Here is a 21458-nt window from a genome sequence, read left to right as displayed (position 1 = left end):
CAGTTAGTCATTTGGAGATGAGTAAGATCATGCTGATAGCCAGTTTGCTGTACTGGTTTAAGGCACCAGCTGAGAAAGGCAAGAAGCCAGCTGAATGACCTTTGACCAATCATTCTGTCTCTGCCCTTGGAAGAAGGCAATGGCAAACCACTTCCAAAAATGTTGCCAAGAAAAACGCAAGGACCTCTCCAGGCGGTCATCAGGAGTCAGTGCTGAATCAAAGGCACAGAAGGAAAGAAAGAAAACCATGCTAGCACAAATGGTAATGCATTTGATTGCTTGGTTATAATTATATTAAATTTTGTGTTTATTTTCTGAAATTAATACTGCAAGCCACCAAGTGTCTGAAAATATAGTGGTACATAAATTATTGTAATAAAAACATATTTCAAAAATAATGCTATGATAAAAATTAGAACTACATAAAATATATATGGGCTGTCAAACAAAATGTTCCTGTAAGAATGAGATAGTGTTGAATCAGGGGTATTTTACTGGTCAAGAAATGTAGACAGAAATGTTAATGGAAGGCTTTCCTTTCTGGTTTAAATCCACGCTGCTACAGAGAACGATTCCCTTAATTTTTTTCCCCCTCAAATCTGGAAGACTAAGTGTTGATGACATGGTAGGAAGTGGCAAGCCATCTTTGCACCCACTCTGAACCTGTCTTAGAAAAAAGACACAGGTTTTCCCACCAGTGCAATAAGGTCTATTCCTTTCACATAGTTTCCAACAGCAGCATCATTATGATTTTCCACACTGGTTGCAGTGCTAACCTTGTCACTGAAAAATAGATTTCCCATTGAGCAACTTAAAAGACTACCAAATTGGTTATACCATACCTGGAGCATGCTTTTTATTGGATGTATGATATGTTACCTTGAAGACTAGAGTGCATATACACACCTAGTCTGAATGGAGGTTAGAGGGAAATGAAAATGCACTGTCAGTGGTAAAAAGTGATCATTAACAAAATAGAGAATGGTGTTTCATTCACCATTCTAATCCACAATTTCTTTATGCCATGAGTTGTTGAATAAACTGCAAATTTGTTGAATTCATGCAACATACTAAGCCAAAGGCAAGCCACACTTTGCCCTAGCGTGATGAACAAATCGGGCTGTAGGGATTTAAAAGCTGTAATCCTGTTCAGGCAATACAGTTGACTCTCTCGAAGCACTGTGCTTAGCTCTGGCAAACTCATTAGTTATATGGAACAAACATTGGCTGGAAGATATAAAATCATTACAGAGAATGGGATTTTGAACCATCATTTTTACTTTGAGCTGAAATATATTGGAGCGGAGTCAGATATGCAAATAATGCTTTTTCCATCAGGTCTGAAAGTCAAGTGGGTCTATATTATTTTACCCTACAGCCTCTGAGGCAGAAAGAAAACATCTCACTACAGCATACTGTTTGATAACTAGGAGTCTAACCTTAATAGCCTCAAAGAGCTCACATGTTTTAAACCCACACTTTTGAATCCTATGTAGAAGTTCAACCCATTGGTTACAATGGCCAGCCACCATGGCTATTGCTAACAATTCTGGAAATTGAAGGCCACACTTCTGAAAGGGACCCAGGTTGTGGAATGCTAGAGTACAGGACTGCAGCTACAATAAAACAACTATTAAATAATTCGAGTGGGATTGGAGGGATCCATGTTCAAATCCTCATTGGGTTAGCTCATTGAGTGATCTTGGACAAACCACTATACTCAGCCTAGTATCCTAGTCTCATGGGAAAGGGGGGCAAGAGTTCCTTAAGACAGAAGAATAGCCATATAAATAATAAGGCAGGTGATACTAGAAAGGAAATGAGATTTTTTGATCAGCTGTTCTCAATTTATGATGGCAACTGTAGTCCAACAAATTTCTGCAGTACCAGCAGGGGAAGGCTGGAATACACTGATGCTGACTTACTTGAATTTCATTTATATAAATGAGTTCGTATATGTATATGGAAGGATCAGCTACAAAGAGATTGGCAAAAAGCAGACAAAGCCGGCTTGAGCATCCTTGCTTTGAGGGCCATCCCCGCAGCCTGCGCGATGGGAGGCGGAAAGCCCAGCTGTCAGGGGTTGTGATCTACCTCCGGGAATCCTGGCAACCGTTCTCGCACACGCCACGGACGGAAGGAGAAGCACAGCTCGGACAGGGGTTGAGGAAACGCTGTGACCGCGGAGCACCCCCAACGCACGAGCTTGGGCGCTGCCTCCGCTCTGGCGCTGCGCCTGGGCAAGCAAGCGGCACTCGGGACTCAGGGGGAAAGAGCGCAGCCGTCGCACTCGCCGGATCGTAGCGGTGAGTGCTGCGCGCGTTGTTCTCGGGGGCCGCAGGGATGGCCGGGCGGCTCAGAGAGAAGGGCTCGGTGTGGGGAGGGCGCAGGCCAATGTTTTTATATTGTGGAAGCTCTGTGATGGAAAGAGGGCCCCATGGTTGGCTATTCTTTACTCTTATTTATTGTTAGCATTGTTCTCATTATCCTTAGGTAGCACTTCGCCTCTCTTTTAGGGCAAAACGGCCTTTTTAATTTCTGGCACATGAGAAATAATACAGGTCTGGGAGAAGTTAAATAGAAAGGCAAGGGGCGGAGTCACGCCGACCTTTATTCTTCTGTTTCCTACCTTTTCGGTGGTGAAATTAACGGTGTATTTGGGGAAACATAGCAAGAGAAGGTATCTGGAAACCAGTTAGGCTGGAAATAGTAAAATGACCACAAATCCTGTTTGTAACATGCTAAAACGAATATTAATGAATATTTTCCAACGTGCGCGCTCTCTGCTTTATAATAATAATAATGGTGCATATGCTGGGCTTAATAGGACATGACTTTTCCCAGCATGCACTGTGAAGAAGCGGAGTTGAAGATCTGATCGCGAATGCTCAGGAGCGCAAGGCTGACATAAACTTCGTTAATCTAGGCAGTTAGCATTTGGCTGCAAGCTTCACTGAAATGAGTAAAAAAAAAAAATGCAGAGGATTTTGAAGTGATGTCGTTTGTTAGATTTTCTCTGATTAATCATTGCTGCCATTTGGGGAATCTTGTTTGATGGAACCAAACAGAGCTTTTGGCCTCCAGGGAACAAGGCCAGGTGGGGGCAAAACGGCAAGAGATGGGAATATTTAATTGATGTAGCGAATGTGATAGGCTGCCAGGCTCTTGACGTACTTGAGAAGCTGTTTTCTAGCCTTCCCAAATCAAATGCGCAGCTAGGCAGAGTGGCGGAGCGCCATAACATTTAACTGGAAAGTGACTGACACTTAGAAACAGACTAGGACCAAAATTTGAAATCCTGTTAAATTGGGAGTCAGCAGCTCAGAGTCTTCAGATTGCCTCTGGTCCCAGCCTCCTCTGTGCATTTTGCCAAAGCTTCTATGAACCACACAGCTGACAGTTAAATAAAGAGAAAATGGACACAATTCAACGAATAGCATGCAGGCTACCTCATACAGCCTCTGAGAAGCTGAATTTAAGTTTTCAATTTTATTTCACCAAGCCATTACTTACCTTGCGATCCATGTAGAAATGGATCATAATCAACTTGACTTTTGAGATTTGTTGTACTGTTCGGCTTAAAATCCCTTTGTCACATTATATTCTTCTATAGTAGCCTTCCCTAACTGCCCTTCACAGGACCAGAAAATAATTCAGTTGTTGGGGAGAAGGAGGAATGTGGCATTTCATATCATCGTTCACTGAGTTCCTTGTTGCCTTGGCATAGATTGGTATCGCCATGACTTCAACCTTGCTCTGCAGCCTGTTACTTCTGCTGGCCTGCAGACTAGCTTTGACTTTCAGTCACAGTGCTAGGAGCCCAGACAGAGTTTCTGAAGCTGACATCCAAAGACTTCTGCATGGTGTGATGGAACAGTTGGGCATTGCAAGACCCAGAGTTGAATATCCAGCGCATCAAGCAATGAATCTCATAGGCCCACAAAATATTCAAGGTAAACATTCATTTCTTTGAATTATTAATGAAATTATTATTTTAAGATAATATTGATATTCAGAATTCCCAGCCAGCATAGGAACATCTTTATAGCTGAATTAAATTAAAAATACTTTTATAATGCCTCTTATTTTACATACTGGGGAATTATATAAAATGCCATCCTCAGTCTGTGACCTTCACATTCATTGGACTTCAATGTTCATTATTTTAAGAGAGCATAGCCAACAAACCTGCTGGCTGGGAATTATAAAATAGAAACAACACTGCCATATCTACAGCACTGAAAGGCAAGAAGTATATAAAATAAAAAGCTCATATCAACCAGCCTAAAACAACGTTATTTCAAATGCCATTGACTAGCCAAAATGTAATGTAATGCAAGGTAATATAATATGTTGGCACCAGTTGCTGGCAAGTTACTTCACAGAAGAGCACTGCAATATAGAGAAGATGCTCCCTCTTCTTATCCGGGACTATGAAACGCGCCTTACAGGACGTTCATGAGAACATTACGGTGATGTACAGTATATGGATCACTCTGATTTTCATTCTCCTATTTCATAGTTGAGTGAGTGCTTGAACTATCCATGGTCAAGGTCAAACTCCCTGATTACCGTACTAGACTAATTTTTTAGTGAACCTTGAATTTCTGAAATACACCTAAATGTGTTCATGAGATTCAGGCATGGTTGAATAGAAGCTTTTAACAAATACATTCCAACATCCTTCCTGGATATGTGCGGTGTTGTTCTTTGCTTCGACATTAGGTGGCTGCTCAGTACTGGATGTACATTTTAGAAACCTGCTTAAAACAGTATTTATACATTTTAGTCAGCAGGTGGTGCACTGCCTGTTAAGAATTTGGTGGAAACCAAATGATTTGTAATGGAATAATGTCCAACTTGTTTGCATTACAGAGCAAACTTCTATGTTAACAGCAGTTTATCTGTAACCAATGCAGTTTCTCTGGAAGATTTTCTTTCCTTTCTTTAAAAGAACAAAATAAGCAAAACAAAAAACAACAAAAAAATAGTGATGTCAGTGGCCCTATTTCATATTCATATTGCTATGTAACCTCACTCGGGGTCATTTAGAGATGTACAATTATTGGTATGAAATGAAACGGGGTGGGAAGGTTGTTAAAATTAAGTATAGATGTTGAAAATGAATTCCTATGCAAGCCACTTAGAAATAAGCAGTGTTAAACCTGTGAGATTTGCTCCCTGTAAGGCTGTATTGGATTGTAACGTTTAATAGAATGTGCTATACTATACAAGATAATGGAGACAAAATCACCATCAAGCATTTTTCCTGCAAAATCCTCGTTTATGTTGATTTCATGTTCTGCTCTGGGTATGGCAGCACTATCCTCAGAGGGCTGCTAAGGAGCCAGAAAATTCAGAGATAGCTTATATATTAAGGACATAATATTGTAAAGACCACTATATCTGATACAGTATTATAATCCTGACAGTACTGTATATCAGTTTGATGATGATTAGCTGACAGTTCTACAATCTCTCCTGGGAAGGAAACCAATGAGACTTGTTGATTCTTCATGTCAATATTACTCCTCTTTTATTTGGTATTGTTTCAGCATTTAAAAAAAGCATTTGAAGATTATGCTATTCTAGACTAAAATATTTAAATATGTATCCTGAAAGGAGTGGCCAAATTTTCTATTTCAGGAGTATAAAAAAATATAGAGGAAATTTCAGCAGCTCATCACATACGTGATGCATTTAAAATAAAAATTGAGTATTCAGATATATTGTTACAGAGAGCTTACAGTTGTACATTGCTGATGAAGCCTTTGAATGAATATAAAATAATCAGATCTGATACATTTTACCTGATAAGCGGTTAAAATTTTAGCTCTGAGAATACCAAAAAAAAACCCCTATCCCAATTTCCAACCCGAGCAACATGGATTTATTTTCCATTGACTTTCCTCCTGTTCTTTTATTCCTTAACTTTCCACCACTTCCACCATTCCGCCAGTCTGAAAAGCTTGCTAGCAAGGATATTCCTTTTTCTCAAATAAATGGCTTAAGTAATAACAACAGGTATTTGATATACAGTCTCTGAGTTCCTTTCATCATATAAGGTAGGGCTTCTCTACCTTTGCAGTCCTGTGATTCCCTCATTCCATGATTAAAAACAATTACAGTACTTCATTAGGTTTATGGTTGGGCAAGGAGGAAATATACCATTTATTTTTAATAATTCAATTTTAATCTCTGCATTAAAGACATTCTCAAACTTTCTGATACCACAGCTGTCCATGGTGGGCTTGCCCAGGCAAAGTGAACCATTTGGAAATGACTCCCTCTGAGCTTTGTTTTCTGCTTTGCCTGCATTGTCCTGAGGCTAAAAAATTGGCAATCCTGGGTGGTCATGACCCACATTTTCTGAATCCTTAACTTAAGATGTATAGCAAACCAGCAGACTGTCATGGATATCAGTGCATCATTAGCTTCACACATCTTTGGAGCATTATTTCCATTAATTGTATATATTTTAGAGAAACCTTGGGGAAAATAAATCTTCCAGGACTAAGACAGAAAAAGGGATGAAGTGCATGGTGATTCGTTACCAAGTTGACATAGATTGCAGGGGTAGGGGTGGGGTGTGTGAAAGAAATTGTGACAACTTTAATCATTTCCAGCAAGTTTCAGCAATTGCTCTTGTACAGTTTGGCAGCATGTACTGAGTTGATAAAACTGGAGAATCTGTGGGTGACTAAGACTCCTTGCAGAACCAACTCTTGGTGCATTAGATTGTTATTCTCTTATGCTATTCTTTTCTGGCCACGATTTCTTGATTTATCAAGAAGGCAATTGTTCACATGTTGTGATAAATAGTGTCACATTCTATCATGCATTATTTTGATTCTAGACTTTCAAGGTCCAGTAAGCCGACTGTCAAAAATGCAGTGCCACAAGGAATGGGGTGTTTGAATTACTGTCTGTAAGAAAGCAATCAGGGTGTGCTTCTGCCATTCTTCTCCTTCACAAGATAAACAGTTCATGATGTTTTGTAAGGAACATGATTTGCACAATCCATGAAAGCATTAAAGAGTGCAGAAATAAGACATTAACATCAGGTTTTTTTTTTACTGTCTTCTGGGAAAAACACACTGATGTGAAGACTGTGGGATCTTGAACTGAAGGAAGCAATAATGTATACTGGTAGAAAAATGACTTTGTGTGTTATCCAGGGAAATGCTGGCAAGCATTTAAAACTTTAACTATATACACACAATAAATAATGGACTTTATATTCCTTTGAAAAGCCTGTGTTTGTGCTTATTAGAGAGAAGTTGTGGGGGCTGAAAACTCTTATTTGTTGGTGCCATGACTAATATAACACAGGGAAGCATTTTTATAATCCTTTTTTCCATTTTGGAATCTACCTAGAGACAGGCCTGCATTGCAGACTCATACTTGCTTAATTATGTGCGTGTGTACAGTCATGTGAAAAGTAAGTACACTCATTAAAATTCGACTTTTTCAACATATTTCAACACACAGATATTTGATCTTCATTTCAACAATATTGATAAAGGGGATATAACATCACAAATATCACATACCATTTACTTTTTGTAGTCCATTGTGTAATTTAAATAAACATAAATGGAAATGTTTCATGTGGAAAATGTAAGCCCACCCCTACATTTATCACTACCTCAAATACCTAAAATTAGAATCAGATGCACCAGATCAGGTTCAAATAATTAGAACATCATTAGAGCAGATCTTTAGGAACCTGTCTTATTGAAACCCCAGATATCTAGTTTGATTTGCTCTTTGTGGTTGAAGTGGGTAGATCAAAAACAGCTCTCTGAGGCCTTCAGAAAGATGGTTGTGTGTGTACATACACAGACTCACAGATGGAAGGGGATGTAACCACACTCCAAAAAAAACAACAGGGCTGTTGTGGGGGGGACTTGAATAACTGAATAAAATCAATTGCCTGTAAAATAAGGTGCCCTGTTTGTAAAATTATCTGATTTTCTATTTGTACATTATGAACAATTGACACCCCTAGAAACACACAACTACACATACATAGACTTTGGGCATTTCAACAGAAAAGCAAAAAAGAGAAGAGAATACAGAATGGAGGTGGAGGGATAGCTGCACTGGGAAGAGACAAGAAAAGAGAAATGCAAAGAAACCTGGATGGAAGTGATGTAAGGAGAAGGGAAAGCTGGATTGGGAGAGAAAGGAAGACAGGAGAAGTCCTGGTTAGGCATTACAAAAAGGGTTCAATTCACCAAGCAAACAGCTCTTCTCAAGCAAAGGCTGATCTTCAGAGCTTTCATAAGAAGTTTGTAGATATCTGAACTTTTGCATGTTCCCTTAATTTCAGTAGTTTTCTTACCAAGAAATTAGAATGATCCCCACCATTTATAGGCAATATTTGGGAGAAAAGGTCAGTTAAGATACCTGGATGACTTAATAAAACAAGAGGATTATGTTGCAGGATCAAACAAGGCCTATTCATTTTAGCATTCTTCCAGTACTTATCCATAACAAACAAGGCTCACCCACAAAAACTGACAGGGTGACTTGTCAGCCACTTCCCTCAGTCCAACCTACTCCACAGGTTTGTTGTGGGAAAAAATGAAGGGAGATTTCTATGTAAACCATGTCTTATTCATGGAGAACAGGTAACATACAGTAAAATAAATCAGGCACGGCATGAAGATACTTATTCTCAGTATCTGGACTCTGAGGTACTATCTGTCCAAACTAGCAGCAGCATTTGCCTGTGCAAATGGAAATACAGAATACAGAATTTATAATTTTAAAGATACTGCTTCACAACTGCCATATATCATTTTTGCCGTACTTATATACACCTGCCATTTACTTGTTTGCATATGAAAAACAAAGCTACACAGAAATGTTTTATGCAAAGTTAGCAGTGGTCTTAAAACATCTGGAATCTTTTATTATGGTTGTTTTTATGCAATCTCTAAAGCAAATATATAATTTCTGCAAAGCAGAAATTGAGTAGTATTTTAAAATGATACACTTAACTTTGTCTCCTTTCATTATACTCGTATCTCACAACACATAATTATAATTTTGCAGAGTAAATAATGTCACTCATATATTTATTGTATGAAAGGAATATAAACTATATTCCAATTAAAAATCTTCATTCTTATATTTTCTTAATAGTTTAAGGACTAAGAAAATGAATATTTAAACTTGGGACATAAACCTATATTTACTGTCCTGTTTTTTAAGTGATTAATAAGGTAGAAAAATATTCCTGCCAAGACAGTGACAGCCTTATATTTGTAGTTAAATGTAGGTATAATGGAGTGCAAATGATTTTCATGAGAAGAAGTGAGAAGAAGTCTGCTCTGCTATACTGAGTCCCAATTTCTGCCAGATATTATGTATCTGGGTTTGCATTGTATACCTGGCTGCTTTATAGTGGCAAGTGTACACCTCAAAAATTCCATGAAAAAGTTGTTTCCACGCTGCCTGCTCTGTGTGTGGAGAATATTGTAAGGCTGTACACTAGGTCTCACACAGGATTGACCTATGTGGGTGCCTCAGCACTTTTCTTGGCATTTTATTTTATTTTTATTTTGTGACTTTGAGTCAGTGTTAACTCTTGGGGACTGCCTGGACTAATCCCTGCAGTTTTCTTGGCAAGATTTCTGGAAATAGTTTGCCATTGTCTGCTTCCTAGGGCTGAGAGAGAATGACCTGCCCAAGGTCACCCAGCTGGCTTCATGCCTAGAAGGCGGGACTAGAACTCACAGTTCTAGCCTGGTGTCTTAATCACTACACCACACTGGCTCTTGGCCTACTGGTACACAATGAGGCTGCAATTTTAATGACTCACTGAACCCTGTCTGTAAGCACCTGTTCACTTGTTAATCACAAGTTCATCCTTTGGACATTAAGTTGTGATTTTAAAATAGGTAGAAAAATGTAGCCTAACTAACCCAAATGACTGACTAATTCAGTAGCTGGAAATTTCTTTAGACCAATGATGACAACTTTAGATATACATACTGATATACATACATACATACATAATCATCACACCATTTCCTTTTAGGATAAGCAATGTTATGCAGAATGCAAAAAGGGAGTAAATAATAGTAAAAGCAGGAGCTGAGGAAACCATAGCTAGTTTATATCAAGACCATTCATTTCCAATCAAAGCAAATATTTGTAGCTCAGGGTTGAACTGTGGTGCTCTCTGAGCCTTGTTTTCTTGCAGACATTTCATTGCCAGACTAGGCAACATCTTCAGTACCTCGCACTGAAGATGTTGCCTAGTCTGGCAATGAAATGTCTGCAAGAAAACAACAAGGCTCAGAGAGCATTAAGGACTCCAACATTTATTTCTTCATACCTTTCTATCCTGGTAAACTATCCTTGTTTCTACGACTTCCATCCACCACTTTCATACCATGCCTTTGTTCTTTAGACTACTTTAGATTCCCTAATTTTAACAATTACGTTGTTGCTTTCTGCCTATGATGACCATGGTCTAATTTTAATTTCAAGTTCATAATTTAAGTGTAGTAACTAACTAGACGTAATACATTGTCTTAAGAGAAATGAGGATGGAATGATGTTAAGAAGAAGCAGATAGAAGTTTTGTGCCCTACTTAATTGATCTGATGTTAGGAAATGAACATAAGCTTTGACTTAGATGTTGAATCAAACCCATGAAAAAGATTGTAATTCTCTGTGTGTATGTAATTCTGTGTTTATTAGGTGGTGCCCATGAAGGTCTGCAGCATTTGGGTCCTTATGGAAATATTCCAAATATTGTAGCTGAGTTGACAGGTGATAATATACCAAAGGATTTCAGTGAAGATCAGGGATATCCAGATCCTCCAAATCCTTGCCCAATTGGAAAAACAGGTAAGTTGCATGGACTCCATACAGGATTTGGTCCTGTATTTTGCCATTTATATTGTGTAGTGTCTGAATTATTTTGGATATATGATGGGAACGATTAGATCTAAATTATACAATAAAATAATCCAGGTTTTCTCATCAGAAAAATTATGTGCACAGTTACACAGATTAAAGAATCCAAATTGGTATTCTACTTCTAAGATGCATTTGTTCAAATACTAGCTTTTTTATAGCAAAGGAAAAATGGAAGCTGAGAAAGAAACAATGAATTGGGATCAATGCGAATAGAGACAAACAAGGGCTAAGAAATGCAGACAAAATGGCTGCACTTATCACCAAAGAAAATATGAAAATTGGTTAGTTTGGGGAACCTATTTGATTTAAACAACAGACAGTAATAGTTGGTGAATTAGATTTCTTCTTGATATTTAAATGTAGTATACGTATTTGAAAACTTAATTATGTCATTATTTTAGCACGCAGAATATTTTACAGATAACAGGCTTTCAATCTAAAAAAAGACACAGAGAAACCCCAGAGTAAAGCATACTGATTATTTCAGCTATAGGTAGTTCAGTTTGGAAATAGGAAAATACCAAGCACAAGGTAAACATTCAGTGTTTAGAATGATGTTATCATTGAAGACTCCAAAGATGCCAAAATAGATCTTTCTCAGCAAGGTAGAATAAAATTAACCATGGTGGGATTTCTAAAGCCAATTTTTAAAAGATGTTTGAGTCACAAGAACTTACCAGAGGTAACTTGACTTTTAAATCAAATTTGCTTCTGGAAAATGGTATAAAAATTGTTGCAAAGGAAATTGTTTCTGATATATGCACACCATTTATGCTTCTTTTCCTGATGTTTCCCTCTGGGCAGTTTTCATATATTTTTTATAGTCTTAAATCAAGGATTAGCAAGTTTTTCCAGGTGGTGGGTATTATTTTACATTTTTATACCATGTTATGCAAATTCTCAGAGATTTTGTGAGATTTGACTACTTCACAAGATTTGGACAATTTAATATTCTTCAAAATGAAAGTGTAAATTGTGCATTATAATATAATGATCCATCCTGATTCTATACATATTTATCTAGAAGAAATATATGCATTATAGATTTAGTTTAATTCCTTTGGTTTCATTTAAGTAGTGCAAACACATTGACTAGATTATGCTCAGAAACAGAAAATAATGTTATTGATACTTTAGTGAACATTTCTAAGTGACTTTTGTACACATGGTATGGAAGAATATGCACAAGTCTTTTGTGGTATGCTGAACAACCACAACAACGAGTTGTGTAATTTCTTTTCTTAGAAATAGTATGTTAATTCTCTCTTTATTCCACAAATTTTACCATTCTTAATATAATTTTTACTTTGCCTTTTTTCAGATATACTATTTCTCTCATTTTATGTATATGAATAGACCCCATAAATATCAGGACTGAAATTATATACCCAGATGATTGAGTCTATTAAAAGATAGTTTTCTATTCCATTGTTACCTTGATTTAGCTCTAAAGCCACCCCTGCCACCCCTAAAAATGATGATGGTTCGATTAACAGGATGTATTTAGATACAAACACTAATAGGATTCCTGGAAAACTGCTGCTATCTGTAGAAAGCTGATCTTTTTCCTGGTTACATTCTGAGTGGAGAACCAGATCTTACATGTAAGATCTCTTACATGAGTAACTTCTACGGTTTTAAAAATAAACTCCATTCTGTACCCAAGTAGAATCTATAAAAACGTTAAACTATCTACTGGTGTACCGTGATGTTTTAAGGGCTAGGTTAAAGAAGGATGAGCTTTACTTGAAATAAATATTGGCTATATTCAAGCATTCTGAAACCTAAATCATTGCCCAATGCAGCCACCAGAGCACTGCTGTGAAAAGATAATTAGAAAGGTTGGCAAAACTGTTCTGCAACATGTTCTGGTCAATCTGGTGCCCTTCAGGTGTGTTAGACAAAAATTCCAAGGATGCCCAACCAGCACTGGAATTCTGACTGAAGATTTAGGTGGATGTAATCTCATATACCTGGAGAGCATTAGGTCCAGGAAGGCCACTGTAGCCTCTATAATGTTGCCTGATGAAAAAACCTCTAGTAGTAGATCCCCAAAATATGGATTTGATTATTTTTCATTAGAGAGCTCACACTGATTTCTTTAAAAGCTACCCTGCAGTTGAGAAAAGAACAAATGATCTGATTATGCTGGAATAAGGTTTTTAGGTATAGAACGGTTAGGATTCATTCTAGCTGTCAGAAAAATGTAATGAAATGAAGCCAGATGTTGGTTACTTCTGAATCCATTACCCATCCGTGGAGTTTTCCAGTATAGAGTGGGATTAAGGGTATTTAGCAGGATTCTTCTAATTGCTGGTACAGATAAGATTTAGTAAGTATACGGTCCTTTACTGATGTAGAGAGTAAGGAAGATAACCTTGATGGAAATATGCAAGAACCATTACCTAGGCAAAGAAGGCTAAAATATTACTTTAAGTCCTGGGAAGCAAGATAATATTTGCAAGCAACTCAGACAAACACCTTCCTGATTTACTAGGGTATAAGTAGGAGGGGAGGCAAAGTACAGTCAGACTTGCAACAGTCTGTTGTTATAGCCTAAATTAAGTCTACTTCTAGTATTTCTGTGGAATTGATTTTCTGGTCTGGTCTACCTATTGGGGCTGACAAGGTAAGGTAAGCAATGACATCACTAGAAGTGAATCTATCCCAGTTAGCTTGTGCTACAAGTATATACATACCTTTCAATCTTGAGCACATATTTAGTTAATGGACAAACTCTGATTTTCTGAATTAAAGGAATCAATCACCTCAATCATTCTTCTAAGACTTAAATACTTGCATTATCCCATATGATGATGATTGTTTTATCCAATGTGCGCATAAATATTCTGGGTAGGGGTGGGGAATCTCTAAATTCACAATTTAGGCTGCAATCAACCGCACAACAAAACATTAAAGATATTATGTAGCATAGAAATGTCTATAATTATAAGCACAAATATAAATATACATTACTGGGTTAATATACAAACATCTGTTTATTGTACTTTTTAACCCTCCTATGACCCTACGGAAAGAAATTAATTTTACTTTGTATCTGCTCCAAAGAATTGTGGAAATTATTTAACTTACCCCAAGAGTCCTGTTTTGAAGAAAAATGTATTTTCTCATCTCCCATACTTTTATAATAAAATTCATTGCATATGTTCCTGGTATATTTTTTTAAAATAAGTTTTGAACATGTCAAACTGCTCAGGTTTTCCAAAATGTTTTGTAGTTGTTGATGGATGTCTTGAAAACACACCAGACACAGCAGAGTTCAGCAAAGAATACCAACTTCATCAGCATCTTTTTGATCCAGAACATGACTACCCGAGCATAAGTAAATGGGTACGGAAAACTTGTTTATTTTTATAAATCTACAAATAATTGCTGAATCAATTAAATGTTCTATTATATAACTATGAACAAAATATTTCTGTGCCAATTATTTTAATAAACTTTCTCTGAAGGACCTTATTTATGAAAAAAATTACCCTATACCATAATATATAAATGTGTGTGTGCGTATTACAGAAGCAACGGTGTACCAAAAGCAAATTGTGACTGAAAAATAAAGACAGCATTAAGAATTGTTCATCTTTGTTACTGATAGATACAGTGGTTGGTAATGTTTCTTCTACTTAAAGTCCAAGAGAATGATGCAACAAATATAGCTGATTCCACTTTATGTTTACATCACCAGATTCTTACATGATTCTTAAATATTTTAGGCAGTCAAGCAAATCTCCTCCCTTTTTTGTATTATGCTTTATTAATGTTGCAATCTTTGGTACATATACCAGATGTTTAATGAAAATGATTCATTTATGCCAACTCAAATAATTTGCTCTTGTACTACTACTTTGAGAACTATAAAGCAATTGCTTGTGACTACAGATACATTGCTTGGAGTTAAAGCATTTCCTGCCAAAGTCCCCTGAATTTCACTTGGATAATTGCTAGACATACATACTTTACTTTGTCATTGAAATTACTTTGTCATTGAAATCAGTGGGCTAAACAACATGGCTTGGAAATGGTGAAGTCCCAGCCTCCTGGTGTCTCTTACCAGATTAACATGAACACTGTTTGCGATCCTCTGGCTGCAAGGCGCCGTTCTAGAGGACAGGTGGGATGATTCCGAGTAATTTCTGTCCATGAAAAAGCTCCAGGGCTTCAGGAGAAACCTGCCTGAGCCCAAAAAAACCACCACGTTGTCAGTTCTGCCTGCGGAGTGTCCCCACCGGAAGTCCATCCCTTGTCCCGTGGTTAAAAGTAAAAGGAAGGGTTATAAAGTTGCTTTATTTGATCAAGGTTAAAATAGATATGCTTTTATCTCTGGTAACCCTTAATGGACTTTTGCTGACCACGACTGAACGACATGGCTTTAAAGATTTGTTTATAGATAAGCAATGAGATATGGGAAGAAGAGATCATTTGTTGTATTTTAAGAGAAGGTGATAAGTAACTAAAATTGTTTATACTTGTGATAAAGGGGGAAGTCACTTCTTTATATTTTTCTTTTCTTTACTACGTTCTTATTTTTTCTTTTCTATTTGACTTTTTCTTTTTTTCCTGCACTTTTTGAATGTTTATTTTTCTTTTTTCTTTTAGTTTAGTTTGTATTTTACTGTTTTATTAAAAACTTTAATAAAATTATTTTAAAAAAAGAAATGTTACTCTTTTGAGGGATCCCATTTAGTGGAAGCAATTGAAAAAGCCTTTGAAGAAGATTTTAAGCTTTGAAGGACTGTGCATTTATTACATGTGAGTCTTTTGGCCACGTAAGACTTTAAAAATGGAAACCACACTTTAAATTGGGCCTTTAAATGCAGCTGACAAAACACAATATGATTGACTGTCCTATCCTAGTTCTTAATGCTACAGCCATGTTTTGAATAATCTGTAGTTTCTGAACTGTTTTAAAGAAGCAACCACATTGCAGTAATCTAAATGGGAGGTTATCACAGTATGCAAAGGTCAAAAGTAACATACCAGCTAATGTTAATACATGGTATTTTAAGCCATAGAGGTCATTTGAGCCTCTAATGACAACAGTAGGTGAATAAACTCTCCCAAGCTGTGTCTTGGTCTTTTGGTGAGAATAGGTGGAATACCATTTATAAACTACCAGCCATTACCTTCCTCTTACGTGGACAAAGGTTCATTTTGTTCATTCTTATCTATTTTGTTACTGCATCCAAACTGGTTGTCCATCAGCTACAGGCAGACTAAATCTTGGATGATCTTACAAAGCATGTAAATTCTAGGTGGGGTCACCCAAGTCCTTTTGAAAGCAAAGTATAGAATTTTGTTTTTCTAACCACACACAAAAAGGGAAAATCAAGATTGTTTAAGTATCAGTGTGTAAGGGTCCAGTTCCAGAATACTAAATTAAGAGTTAACAGAGTTACTTACAGTTATAGTACATATACTCTGCTTAACCCAAAAAATTATTTCAGAGCATCTAACTTTAACATAAAAACATTGATGCTGATATCATGGGATGTAGTCAACAATATTGTTTGTGGAGGCTTGCAAGTGAATCATAAATTTACACGTGTGAGATTTTAGAGAAGTTTGGCATTGAAATTGTTTTTTTAAAAAAATAGGTGAAAACTTTACAATATACTTTATTCTACACTGTCAGGATACAATAATAATTTAGAATTATTTCAAATAATTAATTGTCATATGTTATACCGACCTTTTAGCAATTATAATCCATCAAACAAATTACCAATTTACTTTGAAAGCAGCTTGAACTCAGACAGTATTATGTTTTATGTCTGTTATTACACTTCATAGATCTAAACTACAGCCTACAGACACAGTGTGTCTGGATATAAATTAAATGTGCAAAACACAAATGGTCATTATGCTTCAACATCAGTTCTGTAGATGCTCTCTGATGACACCACTTTATGTCCAAAGTAGCTGTATTAGCACAAACATGTTAATACAGTAAGAAGTATCCCAAAATCTGTGTGTTGAATGTGTACATTTGAAGTCACCCTGTACACATCTGTCCATTCTTTGCAAACCTTCTCCTTGTTTTGTGTATATTTCAGGGTTGAAGTAGTGTTGGGCTTGTCTCTTTCTAAAACCAAGTCCTGTGATGTAGAAAATGCTATTAGTTCCTCTTTGGTAATGATAGGATCAAAAGATGGTCAATATTTCACCAGAAGTCAGAGTTCTCTCCTTGCAGGAACTTCTAGGGCATGCTATATTTTCAGATTTACCTTTATTGCAGGGGTAAGATCTTATTTCATATTACATTACCTTATCTGAACTCTGCTTCTGCTTGCTCTTATATTTACATTATTTATGGTCTTAACATATACCCAGACAAAACAAAACAAAATAATTTCTTTAACCAAAACAATTGAGCAAAGGTTTTTTTCCCCTCTTAGTCTGCTTCTAACTTAATTGCAGTGTACCTTTAAAATTGTCAATAAACTTACCTTTGTGAAGGAGATTCAGGTAAAACAGTATGTTAAGGGAAACTATAAATTAAAACTTCTTCTAAGAGGAAATAAAGTACATGTCTCCTATTGTATTTTGCATGTTAAATTGATTTTTCCCCAAGTGAGTTTGCACAAATTATTGCAGCCAAGAATGTCTCTTTGGCCAGCTTCATCCCTATTTCCTTGTCTCTTTGGCACAGCAGAGATAAAATACTTGAGGTCAAACAAAAGCTATGTCTTGTGAACTTGAATTAATATGAGAAGCACCAAGTAGATAATGTTTGGCAGAAATCATTTTAGCTTGATAAAGCATTTGTTTCTCAGAAATCATTATTTCATTCAGGAAATACTGTTTTGTTACTCTCTTGCTACAGTTCATTATGTAGCATTTTGCTTTCTAAAAATATAGTTCTTCCTCCTAATCGTTTTTGCTTTAACTTTTTCTCTTTTGGGTCCCACATTATAATTCCAGTGGAAACCAAATCTGTGGAGCATCTGTCTGACATTCCAGCCCATATTTGAGCTTGCAACATTTATGAAATACAGCAATGTGTGGGACTAGTTGTAAAAGTTGGAGCTGAAAGTCATAGCTATCTTCTCCTGTTCTTGTGAAGCTCTTCTTTTTGCCCAAATCAAATTTGGCTTCATTATATGAAAAGAATTTTAGACCAATTTATTTTTTTAAATGGAAGATTAGTGTATTTTTATAAAGAAGAAAGTATTTATAACAGTAACATCAATTAAACTTAAAAAGTGGCAGGGGAAGCAATTAAAATAATAATAAGAAACATGTTTAAATCACAACTTAGAGGAAACATCCATATGCCTACAGCAGAACTTCTGTTTTCTTTCCTCCTTCCTCCCCTTCCAAATAGTACATAGGGCAACATGAAAAGGGAGAATCTGTTCCAGCTGTGATAGTCTTTCTGCTTATGGACTGACAGAGTTAGATACAATCCAAACGTAGACTTCATAAAATAGGCAGTTATGTCTCAGTCTGCTAAGTCTGGTCTTGCCATTTTAATGGCATCCACATACTAAGTCAATATTAATAGTCTATCCAATTCATTGTTACTGTCTATGATTGATAACTGGTCTCCAGGATCTTGGATATATGGCCAGACATCCCATCAGGCAGAGTGAGGCAGTGCCTCAGGTGGTAAAAGATGGGTCATGAGCAATAGTGGTGGCTTTCTGACTTTTTTTTTTAGGCTCTCTAGCTGGCCTCTTCCATTGAAGACAGAGTTGCATACAACTCACAGTCTGCTGTGGGCCACAGGTGTGATGCAGGGCATGTTTTGCATATTGTGTGATCTATCCTGGCTTAGGTATGATGCATGCCAATACTGATGTATGTCCATCAGTCTCTAGACGTGAATTGGGGAAAACTCTCCATCTTGCCCCTTGTCCCAAGCACAAATATCTGGGCCAGATTTATACCTCAGATCCCTTTTACTGAAAGGGATGCAAAGCATGCGTTCTACCACTCTTGTTATTTTTCCATTCTGATTCCTGCTTCACTGAGACAGTTAAAATTAAAACCATCACGTAACTTAGAATCATATATTCCTATTCCTATAATAACTGATGACACTGAGGATCCCAGAAGAATAGCAGAATATTTTATTAATGGCTGCAGTAATTCAACTGTTTTCTTGTGGTTTATCTTTCCAACAACATGGCATTCCCTACCAAAATGCTTTCCAAAATATTCATATGCTAATATTTAGATGGCACAAAGTCTTGCTTGAAAAGAGGTTACAAAATTTGATCCACACTTTGTATTCTTTTTTTTTTCAGAATAAGAATTTACTCTTTGAGAAAATGAAGGGTGAACCAAAAAGAAAGAAAAGGGTAATTTTCAGAACACAACTTGTTTTCATTTTACTGCCTTAGTGTAGGATCAGGCAAGAATGCAAAGTAAAATCAGATTGTTGAGATATTTATATGAATAGCGCATAAAACCTGGACTTAGTCCTTACTTCCGGAAAATGAAAATTAGTGCAACCTTTGTATTTTCCCAGGCTTACCACTAGACTATGTACATAGAATCTAAGTTTGCTACTTACTTGGATAGCTTTAAAAGGGGACTGGATAAATTCATGGAAGACAGGTCTATCAAAGCCTGTTGCTCTTGAGGACACAATATTACCCCTGGGTTAGCATGGTTCCATCTTCTTTTTGTGAGCACCCCTGAGGCATCTGGTTAGCCCTGTGAGAAACAAAATGCTGGACCAAGATGATCCTTGGCCTGGTTGAAAAATAAAATATTCCTCCCCCCACTGGCTAGGAATGTAAACATGCAGTTGTGCATGCAGTTTAGATTATCATATGAACATTGTCTTAGAGTGTAGAACAGTAAGACTACTGACTTTTACAACCCATGCTTTCACTTCCTTCTCTCACTTCTGCTTTAGTAAAGTAAGCAGATAGGATCTAGTCAATTCAACGAACAGAAGTCCTGCCCCATTTAGGGAGTTAAAAGTTGAGGGAGAAAACATTAAGCTACAATTTTAAACACATTTACTTAAAAGTAAGCCCCACTAAATACAGAGGAAGACTGTAGGATGTTTACCTGGATTATTTCCCATTCCAAAGCATTTTAAAATATTTCTTTCATCTTTCAGAATGTAAATCCATATCTTCAGGGTCAAAGATTGGACAACGTTGTGGCAAAGAAGTCTGTTCCACATTTTTCAGATGAAGAAAAAGACACTGCGGAAACTGAATGAAGATTCATGGATGGCTTGAGTACTAATTATATAAAAAGTGATTCAATATTCATAGTAGCTGCATGTTTATTACCTATATAAATGTTGCTGAAAAGCAGCTGTATTTATCATATTTCTTCTTCATCTTCACCAAGCTGGTACCTTCCAGATGTGTTGGGCAGTGACTCCCAGAATCATCAAGCATACCAGTGGGAGTTACAGTCCAATATATCTGGACACCTTCAGATTTGGGTTGCTGTCCTAGCTACATGACTATTCAATTCTGCTTCTTATTAAGTTATAACAACAGAATCTTCTTGTTTTGCTTTGTATCTGACTTTTAGCATTAATACATTTTAATCATTGTGAGTTAAATTGCATTAAGAAACAAGTCATTAAAGGCTTGGCAAAGTTTAAAGATTTACCAGTTCTTGTATGCTTTCACATGATATAAAGCTTGCTATTTGAGAACAATTGTTTCACCTCTTTGTTTGTAAATAATAATACAATACACAATAAATATCTAGATGCTTGTTGTTATTGACAGCAATATTCTCTATTTTCATGGAATTACATTATGTTTCAGAAAATTACCAATCAAATGGTTTGGGCAAATTATAGGCAAATTATACATATTTCTAAAGAGGTCCATGTGATTAAACATTTTAGCCAGAAGGTGAGATACTGTAGTTACACATTCAGCTACAAGGAAATGCTGTCTCAATTAAGTGCACAGACCTAGCTAATCCACTTTATTTTAATTAAACCACTTTAATTATTTTAATTAAACCACTTTAATTTTCTGTTTTTGAATGATGAACCTATGGGCCTACCATATCTGGATTGGAAAAGTCTGGATTACCACTAGATGTGTATAAAGTGTTACAGAAAATGCTACCTAATTGCTGCCACCTATTGTTTGTCTGGATTTCTGCAGCTCAAATATGGCAGATGTAGTAACCTGTCACAGTGGCAAACTATAATGTAAAAAAAGCTATCCTTTTAATATTACCTTTCCACCCTATTCAAATAGAATTTTTCCCTTCAATAAACAATGAGAAGGAATACCTTTGTTATGAGATAGATTTAAGGATGTCTGGGTGGTCAGCCAGAATGATATCCATGATCTGGTTACTGATTTTGTGGACTTGTTTCTTTCTCAAAAGTATACAGTGTACATTTTAGATCTTGTGTTTCAGAGGAATAAAGAGAAATCCTGTTCATCATTATGCCTTTTCATGAGGACCAAGTCTGCAACTATACACTGCATCTATTTCTCCCTTTTTGTAAACCCTTGTTTAATATGTGCATAGACAAATATCCAGTTAAAGGATGT

General features: G+C 36.5%; 1 protein-coding gene across 1 annotated transcript; it reads left to right on the top strand.

Moving 5' to 3' along the window:
- Positions 1-3729: 3729 nt before the first annotated feature.
- On the top strand, positions 3730-20666 carry SCG5 (secretogranin V). The gene is made up of 5 exons (XM_063289983.1): positions 3730-3953; positions 10720-10869; positions 14180-14292; positions 19212-19265; positions 20039-20666. The coding sequence occupies exons 1-5, from the start codon at positions 3740-3742 to the stop codon at positions 20141-20143; spliced, it is 636 nt and encodes a 211-aa protein (XP_063146053.1). The 5' UTR covers positions 3730-3739; the 3' UTR covers positions 20144-20666.
- Positions 20667-21458: the final 792 nt, after the last annotated feature.

Source organism: Candoia aspera, chromosome 1, assembly GCF_035149785.1.
Source record: "Candoia aspera isolate rCanAsp1 chromosome 1, rCanAsp1.hap2, whole genome shotgun sequence".
NCBI classification, from domain to species: Eukaryota; Metazoa; Chordata; class Lepidosauria; order Squamata; family Boidae; genus Candoia; species Candoia aspera.
Note: the sequence above shows the minus strand (reverse complement) of the source record. Positions and strands in the feature narration are given on the sequence as shown.